The sequence below is a fragment of the Ranitomeya imitator genome, chromosome 2 (assembly GCF_032444005.1).
Source record: "Ranitomeya imitator isolate aRanImi1 chromosome 2, aRanImi1.pri, whole genome shotgun sequence".
Classification (NCBI taxonomy): domain Eukaryota; kingdom Metazoa; phylum Chordata; class Amphibia; order Anura; family Dendrobatidae; genus Ranitomeya; species Ranitomeya imitator.
Window position 1 is genome coordinate 353,416,855 of NC_091283.1, and position 26,113 is coordinate 353,442,967.

Consider the following 26,113-nt stretch of genomic DNA (forward strand, 5'->3'; position numbering starts at 1 on the left):
CATGATTAGGGAGGAATTACGAGCCCTACAAAGCATTGACAGAGAGCCACGTATTAAGGAGAAAAGAGGATACGTTTCACCTGTATCCAATCAGGCCTCTGAGTTAGAGGATACAAACTCAGATAGATCGCAGCAGGAGGTATCCTCAGATGCGGATCAGGATACGTGCTTCCCCACAGACAGCATTGACAATCTGGTGAGATCAGTTTGCAATACCATGGGCATAGAAGATCTTAAAGTCCCTAAAACACAGCAAGACATTGTTTGCTGGCCTATCCGAAAAGAAGAGACCCTCTTTTCCGGTAATAACGGCAGTAAAAAGTTTGATAAAAAAAGAGTGGGAAAGCCAGGGGCAGAGGGGGTTACCACCATCCTCAAAGAGACGCTACCCCTTTAATGATGAAGAATTCACAACATGGTCAAAAGCCCCAAAAGTAGACGCAGCTGTGGCGTCTACATAAAAGAAATCCTTACTGCCTGTAGAGGATTCAGGCTAGTTACAAGATCCTCTAGATCGCAAAGCCGATTCGCTCCTTAAAAGAGCATGGGAGACTTCTGCAGGGGCCTTTAAACCGGCAATCTCAGCCACATGCACCGCAAGATCCATGCTTGTTTGGCTGAGTGACTTGGAAGAAGGGCTGAAAGGAGGTCTCTCTCGAGAGAAATTATTGTCCTCTATACCCCTGATTAGAGGTGCCACAGCCTTTCTAGCGGACTCATCTGCAGACTCTATACGCCTGGCAGCCAAGTCGGCAGGATTAACCAATGCAGCACGTAGGGCCCTATGGCTTAAGGGCTGGAAAGGTGACCCTCAGACCAAGTCTAAGTTATGCAGCCTCCCATGTCAGGGTGAGTACCTGTTTGGTACCAAACTGGATGAGATCTTAACTAAAGCAGGGGAAAGGAAGAAAGGCTTTCCAAATAGTAATAATTACGTTCCATTTTATAGGAGAGCGTTCCGAAAGGCCGCATTTAATAAAAGGAAGGAGTTTAAGAACCAGGATCGCTGGGCCACAAGAGACACAAAACAAAAGGGTGCGTTCTTTGGGAAGCGCCCTTTCAAGTTTGAAGAAAAACCCCGTTAGGACAGATCTACCTGTGGGAGGCAGATTGTCCTCCTTTGCTAATGAATGGCGGGCCATAACAGCAAATATTTGGGCAAATAACCTTATTGCCTCTGGGTTACAATTAAAATTTTCCCGAGTCCCTCCGGACTCATTTCTATTGACTTCATTAAAATCTCAGTTACAACAAGAGGCATTGGAGCAGGAGGTAATAAATCTCCTAGCTAAGGGAGTCTTGGTGGAGGTTCCATTCCTACAGGAGGGAAAGGGATTCTATTCCCCGTTATTTTTGATTCCAAAACCAGATTGAACATTCAGAACTATTATTAATCTTAAAAAATTAAACATCTACCTAGAAAATCAAACCTTTAAGATGGAATCTATCCGGTCCACCATTAAACTCCTGTTTCCCTATTGCTTTATGACGGTTCTCGACCTTAAAGATGCGTATTACCATCTACCTATTTATGCAGAGCATCAACAATATCTACGGGTAGCGATTGTATTGAATGGGTGTGTCCGACACTTTCAGTATACTGCAATGCCTTTTGGGCTATCTATAGCCCCAAGAGTATTCACTAAACTAATGGCGGAGGTAATGTCATATCTAAGACTAAAAGACACTCTCGTAATTCCCTACTTAGATGACATCTTAGTAGTAGGAAATTCTCCTTCGCAATGTCAACAACGGTTGTGTGATATGATAGCATCTCTGCAAAGATTGGGTTGGATAATAAACTGGGAAAAATCTAGACTTATCCCAACAACTCGGCAAATTTTCCTAGGGATTATATTGGATTCTACAAGCCAGAAATGTTTCCTTCCGGAAAATAAACAGATAACGGTCAGGAATAAAGTTCAGTCGGTAATAGATAAACCCCTAATTTCTTTGAGAGAAGGCATGTCCCTTCTTGGCTCCTTCACGTCATGTATCCCAGCGGTTCCATGGGTCCAATTTCACTCAAGGCATTTACAGTATGCAATTTTACATGAAGAAGAAAAATCTCATGGTCATTTGAATATTAAAATTTCCCTTTCTAATAATGTAATCCAATCTCTGATATGGTGGCTAGATCCAAAAAACCTGGTCAGTGGAGTTCCCTGGGTAGTTAAACCCTCAAATATAATATATACTGATGCCAGTCCTACTGGCTGGGGCGCACATTTAAAAGACCATTTAGTCCAAGGATTATGGTCAGTCACGGAGTCAGACGACTCTTCTAATATAAGAGAGCTAAAAGCTATCTATCATGCTCTATGTGAATTCCTTCCGCAGCTACACGGGACACATACCAGAATTCTGTCCGACAACATGACCTCAGTCGCCTATATCAATCATCAAGGAGGAACAAGATCAGGAACGCTCATGTCTATAACCGAAGACATTCTAACCATAGCCGAAGAACATCTTCTGTCCCTGTCAGCGCTACATGTCAGAGGAGTGGACAACTCAAGAGCAGACTTCCTCAGTCGTCATACCCTCCACCAAGGAGAGTGGGTCCTAAATCATCAAATTTTCAAAATGATAACCATGAAATGGGGTACACCCGAGATAGATCTCTTCGCCACAAGACAAAACCGACAACTAAAAAGATTCGCTTCAATGTTCCGGGCCGACAATCCCGACATTCTCGATGCCCTTCAGACTCCTTGGACATTTCAGAAAGCATACGCTTTTCCTCCTCTGATTCTTCTACCAACAGTAATCAGGAAGATAAGGGAGGACTGGGCAAATATAATCCTGATTGCCCCATTTTGGCCAAAAAGACCATGGTTTTCCCTGCTCAGAGCCATGTCCATCTCGGATCCGTGGATCCTCCCGGAGGATCAGGATCTTCTTTCCCAGGGGCCCTTCAACCACCCTCATGTGAAGGGACTAAGGTTGACAGCCTGGAATTTGAGAGGCAGCTGTTAAAACTAAGAGGCTTCTCCGATAGTGTAATTAATACCTTGTTGACAAGTAGATAAAGATCCACTACTGACATATATGTGAGAGTGTGGAGGAAATTTCTAGATCTCTATCCATCAGCGTTGTCTAGTGAAATTCCCGTCTCCACTATTCTAGAATTTCTTCAAAAAGGACGTGACCTAGGCCTTTCAGTTAATACTCTGAAGGTACAAGTTTCTGCTCTAGGAGCCTTGTATAGTCACAATGTTGCGGGTAATAGATGGATAGCTAGATTTATTTCAGCTTGCCAGAGATCAGAGCCAGTTCAGATTCCCCAGATGCCTCCTTGGGATATTAATTTGGTCCTGGAAGCCTTAACAGGTCATCCATTTGAGCCTCTAGACTTAGCTCACATTAAATATATTTCACTTAAGACTGTTCTTCTTGTCGCGCTAGTATCGGCAAGAAGGGTAAGTGACATACAGGCACTATCTGTAGATCCTCCCTTTATGTCAATTTTTCCAGATAGAATTGTCCTGAAGACAGACCCTTCCTACCTTCCTAAAATGTGTACAAAATTTCATAGATCTCAAGAGATCCTTCTTCCTTCTTTCTATAATAATCCTACAAACCAGGAGGAAGAGAAATACCATACTTTAGATGTGAGAAGGGCTATAATAGCTTATCTGGATAGGACTAGCGCCTGGAGGAAGAGCAGGGCTCTCTTTATTTCCTTCCAGGGTCAAAGGAAAGGATCTGGTGTTACAAAAGGCACACTATCCCGATGGATTCGGGAGGCGATATATCTGGCCTATTCATCTAAAGGGGAGAATCCACCTGAGACTGTGAAGGCACATTCCACTCGGGCGATAGCATCATCCTGGGCTGAACGAGCAGAGGTTCCTATAGAACTCATATGTAAGGCCGCAACCTGGTCCTCTCCTTCTACCTTCTATAGTCACTATAGATTAGATCTATCTGCCTCCACTGACTTGTGTTTCGGTAGATCAGTCCTTAATACGATAATCCCCCCCAAATAACTATCTCTGAAAGTCTCTCAGTGGGTGCTGTCGTGGCGAAGAGAAAACACCGGATTACGTACCGGTAATGCTCTTTTATAGAGCCACGACAGCACCCCTTCACTTCCCTCCCATTTATATATAATAGTGTACATATGAGCACTAAGGGTGGTGGATTCTTGTAGTTATACGTAGTTAAATTATTATAAATGATGATAAAGAATTGTCTACTAAAACTGGTGGGCGGTTCCTCGCAATCTCTGTAACCCAAACTGTGGGAGCGAGGGGGACCGCCCCTTTTATCTCTCCGTAGGGTTTCCTGTTCCTAGGGGCGGATCCCCTCTCTCAGTGGGTGCTGTCGTGGCTCTATAAAAGAGCATTACCGGTACGTAATCCGGTGTTTTCACAGCTCTGCGTTATAAACTTCTGTGAAGCATTTGGGGGTTGAAAGTGCTCACCACACATCTAGATAAGTTCCTTTCGGGGTCTAAAAAAAAAATGTTGTTTCCAAAATTGTGCTGATGTAAAGTAGACATGTGGGAAATGTTACTTATTGACTAATTTGTGTCACATAACTCTCTGATTTAACAGAATAAAAATTCAAAATGTGAAAATTGCGAAATTTTCGTCAAATTTCCATTTTTATCACAAATAAACGCAGAATTTATTGACCTAAATTTACCACTAACATGAAGCCCAATATGTCACGAAAAAACAATCTCAGAACCGCTAGGATCCGTTGAAGCGTTCCCGAGTTAATACCTCATAAAGGGACACTGGTCAGAATCGCAAAAAACGGCCAGGTCATTAAGGTCAAAATAGGCTGGGTCATGAAGGGGTTAATTTTTTGCCCGAGCAGTATATTTATACATGTAAATGAGATCCCCTGTATGGCGTCTTTTTTTCAAAGCTAAAGTAGCCCAACTTTTCAAACCTCTCATTATACGAGAGGCCTTCCACCCTTGTAATACTCTAGTTGCCCGCTTTTGATCTGACTGTAATTTCTGAATGTCCTTTTTTAAATGTGGAGCCCGAAACTGGATCCCATATACTAGATGTGGCCTCACCAGTGATTTATAAAGGGGTAACAATACATTGGTTGCAGGATTTTATCTCCTTTTTTATACATCCTAAAATCATGTTTGCTTTTGTGGCTGCTGCCTGACATTGAGTACTGCTGCTCATCTTACTTGTAACCAGAATACCCAAGCCCTTCTCCTGTTCTGTAGTCCCAAGTATGGTCCCATTTAATATATATACAGCAATAGGATTACTCCTTTGTAGGTGCATTACTCTACATTTATTTACATTAAACTTTGTTTGCCTGATCAGACATCTTAACTGGATTGTTTTGCAATATTGTACTGTCAAGGTCAGATTTTAATATCCTACATAATTTAGTGTCGTCAGCAAAGACTGACACTTTACTCTCAATGCCATCCACTAGGTCATTAATAGAGGCTAAAAACAATCGGTCCTAGCACAGACCCCTGAGGTCCCCGCTGCTGACTATATCCCATTTAGAGAATGTACCATTTATGATGACTTTGTTTCCTGTCATTTAACCAATTCCTTAACCATCTGCATATACTGTAGTTTCCCCTAGTCCTTGCCTCTGTAGCTTCAGTATAACATGATAAAATTAATGGTGTCGTTCAAAAGTACAACTTATCCCGCAAAAAGCAACCTCTTACAACTATGTTGATGGAAAAATAAAAAAGTTATTGCTCTTGGAAGAAGGGGAGGAAACAATGGAAAGAGGCCGCTGTATGAAAGGGTTAATGCTGTCTCAGTATTCAGTAAGCTTGCATTTACTTCCATGTGTAGTCATGGAGTTCTGCCTCACCATCCATCTTTCAGCTGGCTAATCATCTCTTCAGTAAACTCCTACTATCTGCATTTACTTGCTACCTGACAGCTGCAGTTAACCATTTATCTGATGTAAGCTCCTGCCTTGCTATGCTTTATAAGGCCACGTTCACATTAGCGTTTTGTCGGGCGCAGCCGCGGTGACGCATGCGTCATGCGCCCCTATATTTAACATGGGGGCGCATGGACATGCGTTTTGTGATGCATGCATCTTTCTTGGCACAAGCGTCAGGGCGCAGAGGACGCAGCAAGTTGCATTTTTTTTGCGTCCAAAATCCGGTCAAAAAAGGACGCATGCATCACAAAACTATGCATTTTGCATGCGTTCTTGTTTGCGTTGTGCGTTGCGTCGCCGACGCAGCACCGCACAACGCTAATGTGAACGTAGCCTAACTGCGATCAGAGTGCTGCAAGTCAAAGTCTCTCAGTGGGACTAAGTAAAAAAATAAAGTGGAGAAAAAAGTTATAAAAATATATTTAAAAAAATCACAAAATAAAAATATATATATATATATATATATATCACACTAGATAACCCCCTGAGTGGACTGTAAAAAAAATAAAAACGATGCTTTATCATAACGCTGAACAAAAATTGGAATAAAACACTTACACTTTACTGAAACTGCCCTTACTAAAGTATCTATGATCTACTGTCACGATTCCCCTGAGTGCTGTCACCAATTGGTCAGGATTCCCACCGTGACAGTCACCCCTACGTCACGGATTGAGGTGACTTTAGGCCAGCAGACGGCTATCACATGTGCAGGGGGGCTTATCTTAGTTATCCCTCCACTCCACGATGTGATGAAACACACACAAGGCTGTTGACCTCTTAGCTTACAGCAGGGGCTTATTCTAGGTATCCCACTGCTTTTCTACATACCACGAACTGCAGGGATTTATATATATCCCGCTTACAGTTCCACTTAACACTTGCAGCTCTCTGGCGCCCCCCTTACTCTCAGGTCAGATTAGGTACTGCACCCTGGGTAATTAGTCGCCAGAAAGGCTGCCTGCTATGTACTGGCTATTGGGCATGCTGCAGCGACGCGATAACTACTCCCACTCAGGCAGGAACAATAATTATTAACGCCGCAGCCGCTACAACATAACCCAAAAGTCTGCACACTTCTCGCTGCCACCAGCTTCGATTAAACGGGTCCGAAGCTAACCCAACACAGTAGTAACAGTAGCGTGTTTCCCTTCAGAAGACTTAGGGTACGGTTTAGAACAGGAGAACGAACTAATATTAAATATTATATTCCATAAAAATAATTAGGCAGTGCTTTATCAAAAATATTTTATAAAGATGTTACAAATGAGACAATTGCAAATATGTACAAGGGTAATTATGAAATAAACAGGGAGTAAATAAGAAAAGGTAACACTCACATGTTCTCAGTTCATTTCAGGCAAAACCATGCTGCAGGCAGATGTCCCAATGCATAGTACTGATCAAGTCCCCAGGCAACACAACTCCAACTGCCGGCTGGGTTAAGTGTGGGGGCTTATATACTCCAGCCTTGGGGCATCACTAATGATACTCACTGAGGTCTCCGAGATATTTACGTTGTGAGACTCTCAGGACAAAGACATTCCTGACTAAGAAGGGAGGGACCACAGGTGGCTTTGCATGATTGGTCACCTGCAGTGTAAAGCACACCCTGCTCACACACAGCTTCAGGTTACCCAGTGTTTGTCCTAGGGCTGATTGGTTGTATTCAGGAAGGGGAAAAAAGAGGGGGGGGTTTTACAGCGACCATGTGTTTCACAGCACCATGGTTAGTGGTGCCGAATTCCCTCAGCTATGGTGCTAAAAGGCAGGGAAACTACTACCGATTTTATACATTGTCCTCACATCTACTAACAGCTAAATTGAATGACCACTACTCCCTTTTGATTCTCCCAGATCTCTTTGCCGCATTTGACACTGTGGATGACCATCTTCTTCTCACTATGCTCCATGCTATTGGCCTCAAAGATACTGATCTCTACTGTTTCTTCTACCTCTCTGACTGCTCCTTTACTGTATCTTTTGATGGCTCCTCTTCCTCTGTTTTTCCACTTTCTGTCGGGGTTCCTCAAGGATCAATCCTGGATTTCCTCCTCCACTCCTTATATACTGCCCCTATAGGACAAACAAGTAGTAGATTTGGTTTTCATTACCATCTACAGTGGGGAAAATAAGTATTTGACGCACTACCAATTTTGCAAGTTTTCCGACCTACAAAGAATGGAGAGGTCTAATTCTTATTTATTTCCAGGTGCACGTCAACTGTGAGAGACAGAATCTAAAAGTAAAAATCAGAAAATCACATTGCATGATTTTTAAATAATTAATTTGCATTTATTTGCATGAAATAAGGATTTGATCACCACCTACCAACTAACAAATTCTAACTCGCACAGACCTATTAGATTTTCTTTAAAAAGCCCTCCCACTCTGCAGTGAGAAGACAACTGTTGGCACAACTATTAGAAAATGGAAAAAAACACAAGATGACTGTCAATCTTCCATGGTCTGGGGTTCTATGGAATATCTTGCCTCACAGAGGTAAGGATGATTCTGAGAAAGGTCAGATCAGTAATCAGCCCAAAACTACAGTGGAGGACCTGGTCAATGACCTGAAGAGAGCTGAGAACACAGTCTAAAACATTATCGTTAGTAACACACTACACAGTAATGGATTCAAATTCTGCAGGGCACACCAGCACATGTCCAGGCCCATTTGAAGTTCACAAATGACCACCTGGATGATCTAGTGGACTTATGTGAGAAAGTCATGTGGACAGATCAGACCAAGAGCTTTTTGGTATCAACTCCACTTGCTGTGTTTGGAGGAAGAAAAAAGGTGAGCACAATCCCATGAACACTGTCCCAACTGTGGAGCATGGTTGAGGAAACATCATACTTTGGGAGTACTTTTCTGCAAAGGGGACAGGACTGCATCATATTGAAAGGATGGGTGGGGTCATCCATTACAAGATTTTGGCCAACAACCTCCTTTCCTAAGTAAGAGTGTGGAGATAGGTCGGGTCAGAGTCTTCCAGCATGACAATGACCCGAAACATACAGATAGGGCAACTAAGGAATTGCTCCATAAGAAGCATTTCAAGTGGTCTAGCCAGTCTACAGACCTGAACCCAATAGTAAATATTTGGAGGTAGCTTAAACTAAATGTTGCCTAGAGACAGCCCTGACACCTAAAAGATCTGGAGAGAAGAGTGTGCCTAAATTCCTGCTTCCCTGCGTACAAACTTGGTCAGGAACTACAGGAAACGCCTGACCTCTGTAATTGCAAACAAAGGTTTCTATATCAAATATCAAGTTCTGTTTTTCTATTGTATCAAATGCTTATTTCATGCAGTAAAATGCAAATTAATTATGTAAAAATCATACAATGTGATTTTTTTCTGGATTTTTTTTTTTTTGAAGATTCTGTCTCTCACAGTTGATGTGAAGCTATGATAAAAATTACAGATCTCTCTCCATGCTTTGTAGTCTGGAAAACTTGCAAAATTGGCAGTGTATCAAATACTTATTTTCCCCACTGTATATGCAGATGACACCCAATTATATACATCATCTTCTGACATCATGTCTGCATTACTACAAAATACCAGTGATTGTCTTTCCGTTGTCTCTAACATTATGTCCTCCCTCTGTCTAAAACTGAATTTGTCAAAAATTGAACTCCTTGTGTTATTTCCCAGCACTAACCTACCTATGCCCTATATTGCCATTTCCATGTGTGGTTCTACCATTACTTCCCAGTATCATGCCCGCTGTCTTGGGGGTCATAATTAACTCAGATCTTTCCTTCTTTCCCCACATCCGATTTTGAGGTGTAGGTGAAGGTGTACCTTTGACTTTTGCTAAAACTCTTACTGTTGCTCTTTTTGATTCTCGTCTGGACTATTGCAACTCTCTACAAATAGGTCTCCCTCTTTCTAGACTTTCCCCTCTCCAATGCGTCCTCAATGCAGCAGCCAGAATCATATTCTTTTCCAGCCAATACAAAGATGCCTCTATCCTTTGCCAGTTGTTACACTAGTTGCCTATCCGTTACAGAATTCAATATAAACTTATCACTCTCACCCCACAAAGCTCTCCATGGTTCAGCAGCATCCTATGTCTGCTCCCTCGTTTCAGTCTTCCACCCTATCTGTGTACTCTGTACTGCTAATGACCTTAGACAAACATCCTCAATAATCCGAACCTCCCACTGCCATCAACCAAGACTTCTCCTGTGCTGCACCAATTCTTTGGTGTGCACTACCAGGACAATTCAATTAATTCACATTTTCCAGTTTTAAGTGTGGCCTCAATATTAATTTCTTTAGACTGGTCTATCACCTCATATCTTTGATCTAACTATCCTTTTTTGCTCTTACAATTTTTTTTTTTTTAAATCTGGACTCTAGTAGTATCTATTCATACACCCTCCATGCACTATTAGCCCTTTCTGTCTGTACTTGTACACAGCTGGTGACCTGTTTATACAGCATTATGTGAATCCACCTATTAATTTTCTTGATGGCTGGACAGTACAATACAAACCTTTTTTACCATCCACTTTTTGTGTCTCCCCTATTTGTGTCTCCCCTATTTGCTGATAGATTGCAGCTTGCAAGCAGCAGGGCCCTCACGCCTTTTGGTATCTGCTGATTTATGTGTTATTCTATAATGCTTTTTTTACTCTTCGTCACGACAGCACCCCACATGAGAGAGAGGGATCCGCCCATAGGAACAGGAAACCTACAGAATAAAAGGAGGCGGTCCCCTCTCCTCCTCAGTTTAGGTTTCCTGTTCCTATGGGAATCCCAGGACGTACCTACAGAAGATCCTGGGCCATGCACCCGCCTGCGTCGGTCTCTGTAAGGAACGGCAGGGGCTGCGGTTCCAGTAGCAGCGGCGGGGGAGCCACTGTGTACAGCCTCCCCCCTCGTCTGATGGATGGCCATTGTCCGGGTCCGGTCACCGCTGGTCCGCCCGGCTCCATGAGGGCGCGCGCGCTCAAAGCGGCCGGCTAAATAAGCAGCCGCTGCCGCATGGAGGAATGAGCGGCGCGTCTGACCCGGAAGTCGCTGGAGCACTTCCGGGTTCGGGCCGGGGAGGCAGGAGATTCGGCGCCACTTTTAAAAGCTGCAGCGCTACTGTCGGCCGGTGTGTGGATGTGAGTATGGCTTCACCGGCCGACGAAACGCACCTTGTAGTATCAGAGTGCTCTCCTAGTAAGGAGAAAAGCGCCAGGAGCAGCATTTAAGATGGTGGTCGTCAGGAGCGATCTTCCACCAAGCAAAAAGATCCCTCAAAGAATCCGCCTCCAGATCCGGTACCTGTCAGCTTCTCTGGGTGAGTTTAAAGACTTCTCTACCTATATGCTGATGTATGTTCCTCCTATGTCCCCTTCCTTTAGTCCAGGAAAAAGGCACACAAGTCCAAGCACAAAGAATGTGCTTTATGTTCACAGCCCCTTCCAGACTCCTATATGAAGAAGTTATGCTCAGATTGCATCATACTGACCTTGCGTCAGGAAAACATTATGACTCCATCTGACGTTAGAGCCATGATTCGAGAAGAGATGCAGGGACTGTCACAGGCTAGTATCTCTAGCTCCCGCCAACCTAGCAGATCCCCATCTCCGGAAAATCCAGAATCGGAGGAGGTGCATAAGTCCTCAGATGAGTCGGAAACTCGGCCGAGTTCATCCGAAGATGAAGGGGGGTTATGTCTGCCTAACAGCAGCGTGGACAGCTTGGTAAAAGCAGTCAGAAACACGATGGGGTGCCCTGATGAGAAAGGGAAAAAATCAGCTCAGGACATTATGTTCGCGGGGTTAGGACAAAGGAAGCGCAGATCCTTTCCCGTTGTCGCAACCGTTAAAGAATTAATTAAAAAAGAGTGGGACAAACAGAGCGCCAGAGGTCTTCTACCATCTTCCTCTAAAAGGCGATATCCCTTTAGCGACGAGGAGCTGAATACTTGGTCGAAAGTGCCAAAAGTGGACGCAGCTGTAGCCTCAACCTCAAAACAGTCAGTCTTGCCTGTAGAGGATTCAGGGATGCTAACGGATCCGTTGGACCGTAAAGCAGAGGCCCTGCCTAAAAAATCTTGGGAGGCCAATACAGGGGCATTCCGACCAGCCATCTCTGCTACCTGTACGGCGAGATCTCTGCTGGTTTGGATGGAACAACTGGAGGAGCAGATCAGAGGTAGAACTGCAAGAGACTCCATTCTACCAAAGATCCCTCTGATGAAGGAGGCTGTAGCATTCCTGGCAGACGCCTCAGTAGATTCGCTACGCCTAGCAGCCAGGTCAGCCGGCTTAACAAACACAGCCCGGCGAGCACTCTGGTTGAAGAACTGGAAAGGGGACGCACAGGCAAAGGCAAAGCTTTGTGCGCTCCCCTGCCAGGGTGAGTTCCTTTTCGGGAAGACTCTGGATGAGATCTTAAAGAAAGCAGGAGAACGGAAGAAAGGTTTTCCTAATCAGTATCTTCCGTCTTACAGGAGAGCATTCAGGAGACGACCCTTTTCCAGGAAACCATTTGAGCAAAGGGATCGCTGGGAGGCGAAAGACCCTAAGCAAAAAGGAGCCCTGTTTACCGGGTCTTACAACGCAAAACGTGGCAAGTACCGCTAACCCTGAAGTAGGCGGCAGATTAAAATTTTTTCTATCCAAGTGGGAACATATAACATCCAACCGTTGGATCCTGGACATTATAAAAGATGGTCTTAAATTAGAATTTTTTAGAATCCCTTGGGATTCTTTTATAATAACATCTCCAAAGGGACAAGAACAACAAGAGGCTCTAGAGCCCGAGATTATTTCTCTCCTATCTAAAAAAGTGTTGGTAGAGGTTCCCCAAGATCAAAGAGGAAGGGGATTTTACTCCCCTTTGTTTTTGATCAAAAAACCAGATGGTTCATTCAGAACCATCATTAATCTCAAGAAATTAAATTCCTTTCTATATAATCGAACTTTTAAAATGGAGTCTATTAGTTCTACCATCAAGCTCTTGTTTCCTAGGTGTGTCATGGCCGGAATCGACCTAAAAGATGCCTATTATCATCTTCCTATATATGCCGAACATCAGCAGTATCTAAGGGTAGCAGTCATCCTGGCAGGACAGGTTCGTCACTTCCAGTATGTAGCAATGCCCTTTGGGCTTTCTATGGCTCCCCGCATCTTTACAAAGGTGATCCTAGAAGTGATGGCTCACTTACGCCAGCAAAACACTCTTATAATACCCTACCTGGATGATTTTCTTGTTATCGGAAATTCCAGATACCAATGTGAAATGCGGTTATCTAATGCGATCTCATCCTTGCAGGGTCTAGGTTGGATCGTGAATTACGAAAAATCCAGGTTGAATCCAGACACCATCCAGATATTTCTGGGAATTCAACTAGATTCTGTAAGTCAGAGGAGTTTTTTGCCACAGTCAAAGAAAATAATTATTCAAACAAAGGTGTCAGAGGCAGTATCAAAGCCCCGTATGACCCTGAGGAAGGCCATGTCCTTACTAGGATCACTGTCCTCATGTATACCAGCCGTACTGTGGGCTCAATATCATACCTGTCAATTGCAGTATGAAATATTATCCATTCAGAAGGAAGTACATTTAGAGGGTAAAATCACTCTCTCCAGTGACGTAATTGAATCCCTGAGCTGGTGGTTAGACATGGATCACCTTTCAGGGGGTGTACCATGGATGATAATTCCCTCCAAAACAATTATCACTGACGCCAGCCCTGTGGGTTGGGGCGCACATATGGAAGATAGTCTGTTCCAAGACACCTGGAATCAGGCGGAGCAGGAGTGTTCTTCAAATTGGAAGGAGTTAAAAGCAGTTGAATATGCCCTAAATCATTTTCTTCCAAAGGTTCAGGGAAAGCATGTGAGAGTTCTGTCAGTCAATTCCACCGCAGTGGCGTACATAAACCGTCAGGGAGGTACACGATCAGGAACCCTGATGAATGTAGCAGCAAACATCCTCCAGTTGGCAGAGGTTCATCTTCCATCCTTAACAGCCCTGCACATCAAAGGAGCAGAAAACACCAAGGCGGACTACCTCAGCCGAAACAGGCTACGACAAGGGGAATGGTCATTAAACAAGGACATATTCAACATGATAACAGAAGCATGGGGCGTACCCCAAATAGATCTGTTCGCCACAAGAGACAACAGACAGGTAAAGACATTCGCTTCCCTGAACCTCATGGATCACCCAGATATGTTGGACTCTCTTCACCATCCTTGGAGCTTCAAACTGGCATACGCCTTTCCTCCAATGTCTCTGATACCTCTAGTGATCAGGAAGATCAGGAGGGACCAAGCCAGAGTAATCCTGATTGCGCCCTTCTGGCCAAAAAGACCATGGTTCTCGTGTCTCCAGAGCATGTCTCTTTGCGATCCATGGATCCTTCCTTCACACAGGGAACTGCTGTCTCAGGGCCCATTTTTCCACCCGCAAGTGAAAGGTCTTCACTTGACGGCGTGGAATTTGAGAGGCAGTTGTTAAGATCTAGAGGGTTCTCGGAACAACTAGTTAACACCCTATTGTTGAGTAGGAAAAGATCTACCACCGTATTGTACAGCAGGGTATGGAAGAAATTCTTAGATTTTCATACAAAACCATTCTCTAAGCAGATTCCGATAGTTCCGATTCTAGAATTCCTACAAAGAGGAAGAGAATTAGGTTTATCGGTGAACACCTTAAGGGTTCAGATCTCAGCTTTAGGAGCCTTGTATGGGGACAACATAGCAGCCAACAAATGGGTCTCCAGGTTTATCAAATCCTGTGAACGTTCCAATCCGGTCCATATTCCCCGTCTACCTCCGTGGGATTTGAATTTAGTCTTAGAGGCCTTAACTGACTCCCCATTTGAGCCACTAGATACCATACCTCTAAAGGTCCTAACATACAAGGTCGCCTTATTGGTAGCCCTTACCTCAGCTAGAAGGGTTAGTGATATCCAGGCTCTATCAGTAGACCCGCCTTTCTTAGTGGTATTTCAGGATAGAATTGTCCTAAAACCTGATCCCTCATACCTCCCTAAAGTAGCATCCACCTATCACAGATCTCAGGAGATAATTCTGCCTTCCTTTTTTAATACACCTGTAAACCCAGAACAACATAGGTTGCACACCTTAGATGTCAGAAGAGCTATCCTGACGTATATAGAGAGATCTCAAACATGGAGGCAGAGTAGGGCTCTGCTTATCTCCTTTCAGGGCCTGAGGAAAGGATATGGGATCACAAAGGCTACCATTTCTCGATGGATTAGAGAAGCCATCTGTCTAGCCTACACATCAAGGGGCGAAATCCCACCAGTGGGGATTAAAGCGCATTCCACGCGGGCCATGGCTTCTTCTTGGGCGGAACATGCAGATGTACCGATCCATATGATATGTAAGGCCGCAACCTGGTCCTCACCTTCTACCTTTTACAACCATTACAGACTTGACCTTTCTGCTTCCTCTGATTTGACCTTTGGTAGAGCTGTGCTCAGTACAGTAATCCCACCCAAATAATGAATCTCTGAAAATCTCTCATGTGGGGTGCTGTCGTGACGAAGAGTAAAAATCCGGATTACGTACCGGTAATGCTCTTTTAATGAGTCACGACAGCACCCATGTATTACCCTCCCTAAATTATGCACAGCACTTTTCTTTAAGTTCAGAGAAGTAATGGTTGTATAGGGTTAAGAAATTTTTATGTTATTGAATAAGAATGAATACTAACACTTTTGCGGTTCCCTTTTTATACTCTGTAAACTAAACTGAGGAGGAGAGGGGACCGCCTCCTTTTATTCTGTAGGTTTCCTGTTCCTATGGGCGGATCCCTCTCTCTCATGTGGGGTGCTGTCGTGACTCATTAAAAGAGCATTACCGGTACGTAATCCGGATTATTGTGTGTACATGTCACCTCTAAAATGTAAGGGTGTGTTTCGACGGTCAGGAAACGCTGCGTGTTTGACGCTGCGTAGCGCCGCAGCGTCAAACACACAGCATTTGGATGTTACAGCGTAGTGGAGGGGATTTCATGAAATCCCGTCTCCACTATGCCTTAAAAGACGCCTGCGCCAGACCCGCGTAAGTGGACATGCGGCGCGTTTTTTTTCAGAACGCAGCATGTCTGTTTACAATGCGGCAACGCTCCATCGCCGCACCGTAAATTACCCATAGATAATCATTAGATGTGGTAAAACCGCATCTAATGATTAGTCACATGCGTAGTAACTGCGTAAACGCAGCTTACTATGCATGTCTCCTAATTTAAATAAGGTCTTATCTGTCCTACCACCGGAAGTCTGCGTCCACTGCAGTTCTCACGATAACTTGGCTTACCACCAGAACTGCCGTGCATGTGACCAGGGGTTATCTCCGGTCACTAGGCTGGTTCTCACGGTCAGCTGATCAGAGGATTGTTGGAACACTGCAGTGTAGGTGATCGCTGGAGAGTTATCTCCGGTGGTTATCTACAAGCTCTTCTATGTCTGGATGTCAAGCATCCAGATGTAGCAGAGCTGGACTCGTCATGGGACGCTCGTTATTAATGACTACGTCAGTGGTGTTTTATTTTATTAAAATACTTTATTCTGCATGTGTGTGTGTTTTATTAACCCCTTTACCCCCAAGGGTGGTTTGCACGTTAATGACCGGGCCAATTTTTACAATTCTGACCACTGTCCCTTTGTGAGTTATAACTCTAGAACGCTTCAACGGATCCCAGTGATTCTGACATTGTTTTCTCGTGACCTATTGTACTTCATGACAATGGTAAAAAATTCTTTGATAGTACCTGCGTTTATTTGTGAAAAAAACGGAAATTTGGCGAAAATTATGGAAATTTTGCAATTTTCCAACTTTGAATTTTTATGCAATTAAATCACAGAGATGTGTCACACAAAATACTTAATAAGTAACATTTCCCACATGTCTACTTTACATCAGCACAATTTTGGAACCAAATTTTTTTTTTTGTTAGGGAGTTATACGGGTTAAAAGTTGACCAGCAATTTCTCATTTCTACAACACCATTTTTTTTTTTTTAGGGACCACATCTCATTTGAAGTCATTTTGAGGGGTCTATGATAGAAAATACCCAAGTGTGACACCATTCTAAACTACACCCCTCAAGGTGCTCAGAACCATATTCAAGAAGTTTATTAACCCTTCTGGTGCTTCACAAGAATTTTTTGAATTAAAAATGAACATTTAACTTTTTTTCACAAAAAATTTATTTCAGCTCCAATTTGTTTAATTTTACCAAGGGTAACAGGAGAAAATAGACCCCAAACATTGTTGTACAATTTGTCCTGAGCACGACAATACCCCACATGTGGGGGTAAACCACTGTTTGGGCGCATGGCAGAGCTCGGAAGCGAAGGAGCGCCATTTGACTTTTCAATGCATAATTGACTGGAATTGAGATGGGACGCCATGTTTCGTTTGGAGAGCCCCTGATGTGCCTAAACATTGAAACCCCCCCACAAGTGACACCATTTTGGAAAGTAGACCCCTTAAGGAACTTATCTAGGTGTGTGGTGAGCACTTTGACCCACCAAGTGCTTCACAGAAGTTTATAATGTAGAACAGTAAAAATAAATCATATTTTTTCACAAATTAACTTTCGGCCCCCAATTTTTTATTTTCCCAAGGGTAAGAGAAGAAATTGGACCCCAAAAGTTGTTGTACAATTTGTCCTGAGTACGCTGATACCCCATATGTGGGGGTAAACCACTGTTTGGGCGGATGGGAGAGCTCGGAAGGGAAGGAGCGCTGTTTGACTTTTCAATGCAAAATTGACAGGAATTGAGATGGGACGCCATGTTGCGTTTGGAGAGCCACTGATGTGCCTAAACATTGAAACCCCCCACAAGTGACACCATTTTGGAAAGTAGACCCCCTAAGGAACTTATCTAGAGGTGTGGTGAGCACTTTGACCCACCAAGTGCTTCACAGAAGTTTATAATGCAGAGCCGTAAAAATAAAACAAATTTTTTCCCACAAAAATTATTTTTTTTAAGCCCCCAGTCTTGTATTTTCCTGAGGGTAACAGGAGAAAGTGGACCCCAAAATTTGTTGCCCAATTTGTCCTGAGTGCGATGATACACCATATGTGGGGGGAACCACTGTTTGGGCGCATGGGAGGGTTCGGAAGGGAAGGAGCGCCATTTGAATGCAGACTTAGATGGAATGGTCTGCAGGTGTCACATTGCGTTTGCAGAGCCCCTAATGTACCTAAACAGTAGAAACCCCCCACAAGTGACACCATTTTGGAAACTAGACCCCCTAAGGAACTCATCTAGATTTGTTGTGAGAGCTTTGAACCCCCAAGTGTTTCACTACAGTTTGTAACGCAGAGCCGTGAAAATTGAAAAAAATCTTTCCCCCAAAAAATATTTTTTAGCCCCCAGTTTTGTATTTTCCCAAGGGTAACAAAAGAAATTGGACCCCAAAAGTTGTTGTCCAATTTGTCCTGAGTACGCTGATACCCCATATGTTGGGGTAAACCCCTGTTTTGGCACACTGGAGAGCTCGGAAAGGAAGAAGCACTGTTTTACTTTTTCAACACAGAATTGGCTGGAATTGAGATCGGACGCCATGTAGTGTTTGGAGAGCCCCTGATGTGCCTAAACAGTGGAAACCCCCCAATTATAACTGAAACCCTAATCCAAACACACCCCTAACCCTAATCCCAACAGTAACCCTAACCACACCTCTAACCCTGACACACACCTAACCCTAATCCCAATCCTATTCCCAACTGTAAATGTAATCTAAACCCTAACCATAACTTTAGCCCTAACCCTAGCAATAACCCTAGCCCTAATGGAAAAATGGAAATAAATACATTTTTTTAATTTTTCCCTAACTAAGGGGGTGATGAAGGGGTGTTTGATTTACTTTTATAGCGGGTTTTTTAGCAGATTTTTACGATTGGCAGCCGTCACACACTGAAAGACGCTTTTTATTGCAAAAAATATTTTTTGCGTTACCACATTTTGAGAGCTATAATTTTTCCATATTTTGGTTCACAGAGTCATGTGAGGTCTTGTTTTTTGCGGGACGAGTTGACGTTTTTATTGGTAACATTTTCGGGCACATGACATTTTTTGATCGTTTTTTATTCCGATTTTTGTGAGGATGAATGACCAAAAACCAGCTAGTCATGAATTTCTTTTGGGGGAGGCGTTTATACCGTTCCGCGTTTGGTAAAATTGATAAAGCAGTTTTATTCTTCGGGTCAGTATGATTACAGCGACACCTCATTTATATCATTTTTTTATGTTTTGGCGCTTTTATACGATAAAAACTATTTTACAGAAAAAATAATTATTTTTGCATCGCTTTATTCTCAGGACTAACTTTTTTTTTTTTTTTTTTGCTGATGATGCTGTATGGCGGCTCGTTTTTTGCGGGAAAAGATGACGCTTTCAGCGGTATCATGCTTATTTATATCTGTCTTTTTGATCGCGTGTTATTCCACTTTTTGTTCGACGGTATGATAATAAAGCGTTGTTTTTTGCCTCGTTTTATTTTTTTTTCCTTATGGTGTTTACTGAAGGGGTTAACTAATGGAACAATTTTATAGGTCGGGCCGTTACGGACGCGGCGATACTAAATATGTGTACTTTTATTGATTTTTTATTTTTCTTTATTTAGATAAAGAAATGTATTTAGGGGAATAATATGTTTTTATTTTTTTTTTTTTTCATTATTTAGGAATAATTTTTTTTATATTTCTTTTTACACATTTTGAAAAATTTTTTTTTACTTTTTTACATTGTCCCAGGGGGGGGACATCACAGATCAGTGATCTGACAGTGTGCACAGCACTCTGTCAGATCACTGATCTGACATGCAGCGCTGCAGCCTTCACAGTGCCTGCTCTGAGCAGGCTCTGTGAAGCCACCTCCCTCCCTGCAGGACCCGGATCCGCGGCCATCTTGGATCCGGGGCTGGAGGAAGCAGGGAGGGAGGTGAGACCCTCGCAGCAACGCGATCACATCGCGTTGCTGCGGGGGGCTCAGGGAAGCCCGCAGGGAGCCCCCTCCCTGCGGGAAGCTTCCCTATACCGCCGGCACATCGCGATCATCTTTGATCGCTGTGTGCCAGGGGTTAATGTGCCGGGGGCGGTCCGTGACCGCTCCTGGCACATAGTGCCGGATGTCAGCTGCGATAAACAGCTGACACCCGGCTGCGATCGGCGGCGCTCCCCCCGTGAGCGCCGCCGATCGCGCTGGACGTACTATCCCGTCCATGTTCATGGGGGCCCACCCCACCTCGACGGGATAGTACGTCCCAGGTCAGAAAGGGGTTAACCCTTCACAACTATAGGATTAGTAATGGTAGGTATCTTATTGACACCTCTCCATTACTAAGCCGGCTTAATGTCACCTTACAAAGGTGACATTAACCCCTTATTACCCCATATCCCACCGCTACATGGGAGTGGGAAGAGAGAGGCTAAGCACCGAAATTGGCGCATCTTATAGATGCGCCATTTCAGGGGCAGCTGAGAGCTGGTATTTGTAGCCAGGGGGGCCAATATCCATGGCCCCTCTCTAGGCTATGAATATTAGCCCGCAGCTGTCTGTGTAGCCTTTATGGCTATAAATTATAGGGAGACCCCACGTCATTTTTTTTGGGGGGTCCCCCTATTTTGATAGCCAGTAAAGGCTAAATATACAGCTGCGGACTGATATTCATAGCCTGGGAAGCTCCTTGGGTATTAGCCCCTTCCCAGGCTACAAACATATGTCCCCGAATTGCTAGCTTTCCCTCTCTGGGGCAGAAAATTGCACAGGAGCCCAAGCCATTTTTTTTTTTTTTTCAAATTAAACAGATATTGCTTTTAAGGCCGGGGTCACACTTGCGAGAAACTCGCACTAGTCTCTCTCCTCAATACCTAGCACTGCTGCTGCCACTTGGGACTGGAGCGTTCAGCTACATAGAAATACATGCAGCCGCACACTCCGGTCCCGAGTGCCGGTGGCAGTGCCGAGTATTGAGGTGCGAGACTCGTGCGAGTTTCTTGCAAGTGTGACCCCGGCCTAACTCTTTATTACCATTTTATTATGTTCATTACTAAACATTGGGCTTGGTATTATCTATCTATCGTATCTATCCTCTATCGTATCTAGTTATCTATTATCTATATATCTATTATCTATCGATATATCTAGCTATCTATAGATAGCTGGATATATTGATGGACAGATATATCGGTAGATAGATGATAGATAGATACAATAGATAGATACGATAAATAGATGTATCTATCTAGCTATCTATATCTATCATCTATTATCTCTCTATCTGTATGTGTAAACATTATTCTTCAATGGAGTATCTAAATGAAGAGGTTGGACAAGAAATTACATCACAATTCTTTTTTTTTAAATATCTTTATGTAGCTTACAAAAACACCCACAAAATGCATGAAAAACACATGTAAAAACGCATCAAAAATGCAGGTGACCTGCCAGTGACCTCAGGTGCAGATTTTACCTGCGTCAAATCCTGATGCAATCCTAACCGTGCAAACATACCCTTAGGTGTAAAAATTAACAACATTATCATTATTCTACTCCCCAAAAAAATGAATAACTTACTTAAAATGCCATTGCATCTTCACTCTCTAAACAGAATAAAAAGGTGGTTTGTTATTAAGCCACTGCTTCCTGATTTTCAAACCAACAAACTTGTTGCTGTTCAAATGTATGGATAGATTTTGGCCCACCACATGTTGTAGCCTCTGTATAAACACCGGAATGGCAGACATCTGCCCCACAAAAGAGATTATTTTTGGACCACTTTTACATTTTAAAAAACATAAAAAGTCTGTCAGTGCAAGGTATTATTAAATAGTGTAAAAGTTTTCATGAATTACCAATCATTTATCCGTAGCAATATATGTTGTGGTCACTTTACTAAGACTGTATTTGATTTGAAAAGCTTGAAAGTGCTTGGATACAGTCCTACGAGGCATTAGTGTCATGCTGATCTTTTTAGGGCAAGTGGAGATCTTGCAGGACTTGTGATTTTTCACAAATTTATTTTTTTTTAAAGCCTCGGGGAGGCTGGCAAATTAAAATTTTGAAAGGTTCATTCATCTGAATTTACTTATTTCTGTCTGTATCAATAGCTATACAGCCATAGCTCTCTACTACCAGTATTTGTATCATTACCAGGGATTTTTTTTTTCATTTTTAAATTTAATCATCTTCCCATTTAGGTACCTGGAAAATCAGATCCTCTGAGTGGCGATCTTACATATAAGATAACTGTCCTGCTTGACCCACCAAAGATGGATAGGGACAGGGACAAGATGGTGGAGAGAATATTACATCTCACCGTAGAGATCCTCTTCCAGCTTACTGGAGAGGTGAGAGATTCTGATGACGTCACATTACATCATTCTCATCTATGGGAATAACCGATGGACAGAAGTGGAGAGGTGAGGGCTCTGGAAATGTCTGTAGTCGGATTTATTAATGTGTCTCTCCATAACCAGGATTACACAGTAATGAAAAAGACCTCTAGTGAGCGCTGTCAGGACCCTATGTCTGAGGGATTGGGAAGACCCCTGAGCCCAATCGCGGGGCCTCTATCTCACGCCCTGATCCACGAGGACATCAATGACCAGAAGATCCTAGAACTCACCTACAAGATGATTGAACTTCTGACTGGAGAGGTGACACTGCTGGGAATGCTGGGGCATTATACAGTAACGCTATGAAAGGATCGGGGGGATGACGGTATCATTGTATGTGTCAGGTTCCTATAAGGTGTCAGGATGTTTCCATCTATTTCTCCATCGAGGAGTGGGAGTATTTAGAAGGACACAAAGATCTGTACAAGGACGTCGTGATGGACGTTCCCCAGACCCTCACATCAACAGGTAATAGGACTAAATACACACGGCCTATAATACATATTTGTATGTAAAGAATTAATTCAGTCCTTGTATGTGTTTCCACTAGTTCTATTCAGTAAGAGGACAACACCAGAGAGAGGTCCCCTTCCTCTTCTTCCACAGGACTGTAAACAAGAAGATCCCAATGTTCCTCAGGATCATCAGGTAGATGGAGAGAAGGTGTCATGAGTAGGGTTGAGTGACCTTGACCTTTTTAGAGTCGAGTCGGGTTTCGCGAAACCCGACTATCTCAAAAGTCGAGTGGAATCGGCCGATTACCGCGAAAAGTCGGGGATCGACCGAAACACGAAACCCAATGCAAGTCAATGGGGGAGCATAGTCGGCAGTGAGTGGAGGCCAGGAAAACATGTACAGTGTCCATTTTAATGGCAAAAAACATACATTCTTATTCCTGCAGCTTGTCAATCTAAATTTACCTTATAATAATAGTAAGGCATTTGGAAATTGGGGGTCATTTGGCTAAAGTTGTGGGGGGTAGGGCTGGTTCAAGTAATTAGTGGGCCCAGAAAATCTGGACCACGTCACGGCAGTTGAGCAGGGAGAGGTAAGTATTTCAACTTTGCAAGTGCTGTGATCCTGAGCAAGCGGGGTGGGGGGGGGGGGGGGGGCACTCGTTGGCATTGGCACTGACACAGGGCCCCTCAAAGTACAGCGGTGTGTTTGCACGGCGGGGGCGCCTCCCACCGGCAGCAACACTTTTGCGTACTATGAGGGGCCCTGTGCCAGTGACGTCGCCAACGAGTATTCCTCCCCCCACCTGATGAAGGAACCTGCACCTTCATCTGCACCTTCCTCTTTGTCCCCGTGTAAGGTGGTATAGTATGCGGGAAGGGGAACCTGACTTTCAGCAGGGTCAGATTCTGGCTGTGTAGCGTGCAAGGGGAATGTAGTGGTCTGGTTTAATGTACCAGCAGAGTCATCTAGCACTGGCTGGGCAATGGGCAGGATGAGGAGGAAACACGGATATAGGCCCAAATAATAAAGTGGGCTAAATGCAGTTCAATATTGGTAACAGGACTAACCAGGGGGCATTGTTTTGTTCAGTGGAGGACAACTGGAATGAGAGGCTGACACAGAGAGTCGGCCCAAATCAGTAAGTAGTCTAAATGCAGTTCAAAATTGGCAACAGTAGTAAACCGGCGGCACCACTTTGTTCACTGTAGGAGAACAGCAAGGAGCGGCTGACACAGATAGAAGGCCCCAACTAGTAGGCCCACTGCAGTTTTACAATTCCGATAGGCTGAAAAACAGATAATTGTAGGTCATTTTTTGTAAAGAGGACAGCTGTATTGAGTGGCGCAGCCATACACTACAAGTAGGCCTTAAACCACAAAGTTGGCTCGACGCTAGCTTAAAAAAGGTTACATGGGTACACGGTCTGCATTGTTGTGCTCAGTGGAGGACAATTGGAAGGAGGGACCGCAGAAAGACTTTGTAGGCGTAAAATTACAAAATAGGCTCTATGCAGCTTTGATTATGTGGCAACCTGGAGAACACCTTGGAGCGGCAGACACCGTCTCTACGACCCAGACCCAACTTGTAGGCCTAATGCAGTGTTATTTTCAACAACTACTTAAGAAGAGCCAGAAGATCGAAGCAATGGAGACGAAACCTGGTGAACACCTTGGAGTAGAAGACACAGTCTCTACACCCTATAACCAACTTGTAGGCCTAATGCAGTGTTGTTTTCAACAACTACTAAACGAGAGCCAGAAGATCGAAGAAATGGAGAAGCAACCTGGAGAACACCTTGGAGTGGAAGACACCGTTAGTAGGCCGTAGCGAAGTAGTAGCCCCAATGCAGTTGTCAAATTCCTATAGGCTGAAACCCAGACTATTGACACTCAGCTTTTTTTAAAAGGAGGACAGCTGTATTGAGTGGCGCAGAGAGACACAGGTAGTAGGCCTTAAACAAAAAATTTGGCTCAATGCAGTTTAAAAAAGGTTACAGGGGTACACGGTCAGCAGTGGTCTGGTCAGTGGAGGACTAGTGGAAGGAGGAACCGCAGACAGGCGTAGTAGGCCTAACATAACAAAATTTGGCTGTAGGCACTTTAAAATTGGTTCCAGGGGTACACGGGCAGCAGTGGTCAGGTCAGTGGACGACTAGTGGAAGGAGGGACCGCAGACAGGCTTAGTAGGCCTAACCTAACAAAATTTGGCTGTAGGCACTAGCAATTATCTTGCAGGGGTACACAGGCAGCATTGGTGTTGTCAGCGGAGGCCGATTGTAATGAGTGTCTGCCAGTTAGTACTCCCAAAAAATAAATAGATGTTAATGTCTCGCATTACAACAAAACCAAAACACAAAGGGGTGGAAAACTTAGGTACAGGGGTGGGCTTCTCTACTGAGTTTTAGACCTAGTAATGTGGCGCTAATTATTTACTGGTGTAAATATAGGACACTGCCCCTGACTATGTTAAGTACCATCATACATGTCAACACAATGGTATTGTCAGTGCCAGGCACTGAAGGATGTCAGCGTATAGACTACACACTGGTGGAACTGTGAGAGATAATTGTGCTAGTGGTTGAGCAATGTTTGAGCTGGGGGGGGGGGAAACTCTCTTGTGGCCGGCGGTACAGGCCCAGGGCCCCTCATGTTACAACAGTGTGACTGACGTTGGGTGCGCACCACCACCGCCAGAGCCACTTTATTGTACTATGAGGGACCCCGTGGCAGTGCCGTCGACCAAAAGCGGGCACACCCACCTCTTCAGGCAAACGGCACTCTCACGGGTGGTTGCGCCAATTGGCGAGACCACGGCCCCGTGGGGGGAGTTTGGCCATTTAGGGAGGTGTACACATGTCGTATGCTGGACAATCAGCTGCTGCAAATTACGAGCTATCTATAGATAGCTGGATATATTGATGGACAGATATATCGGTAGATAGATGATAGATAGATACAATAGATAGATACGATAAATAGATCTATCTATCTAGCTATCTATCATCTATCTATTATCTCTCTATCTGTATGTGTAAACTTATTTTATTTTTTTATTAAATAGATTTTTATTGAAAGCGAATATGAACAATACAATTTATGCATTTTCCAGTATATTACAAAATTTTTACATTTTCCAAACCCTCAACAATCCCAACAAAACCCAAACCTCCCCCTCCCCTGACAGCTCATACCCAGTTATACTTTTGTTACCAGTATTGATGGCTCTTTGAGCCATTTGACTCACTTATGTCCGCTTGTTCCTCTAGCACTCTCTTCCTTTCAGAGGCCCTCATCCTCCCATTTCCCATAACTACTCATCCCAGCTCGAGCCACGGAGACCACATTTTGTCAAACGTTTCT

At 43.8% G+C, this 26,113-nt stretch overlaps 1 protein-coding gene across 7 annotated transcripts in view; it reads left to right on the forward strand.

Annotated features, from left to right (window-relative positions):
• LOC138663761 (zinc finger protein 182-like) overlaps nt 1–26,113 on the forward strand; it is a 191,035-nt gene that overhangs the window by 144,908 nt on the left and 20,014 nt on the right. For 5 of the 7 annotated variants that reach the window (XM_069750091.1, XM_069750090.1, XM_069750092.1 and 2 more), the window contains 4 exons: nt 22,098–22,247; nt 22,377–22,556; nt 22,640–22,763; nt 22,846–22,943. In XM_069750091.1, the coding sequence (XP_069606192.1) occupies nt 22,098–22,247; nt 22,377–22,556; nt 22,640–22,763; nt 22,846–22,943 (552 nt within the window). Of the gene's footprint in view, nt 1–3,808; nt 4,357–13,772; nt 15,746–22,097; nt 22,248–22,376; nt 22,557–22,639; nt 22,764–22,845; nt 22,944–26,113 lie in introns of those variants that run through there. The other 2 variants (XM_069750096.1, XM_069750095.1) reach the window with 2 other exon arrangements.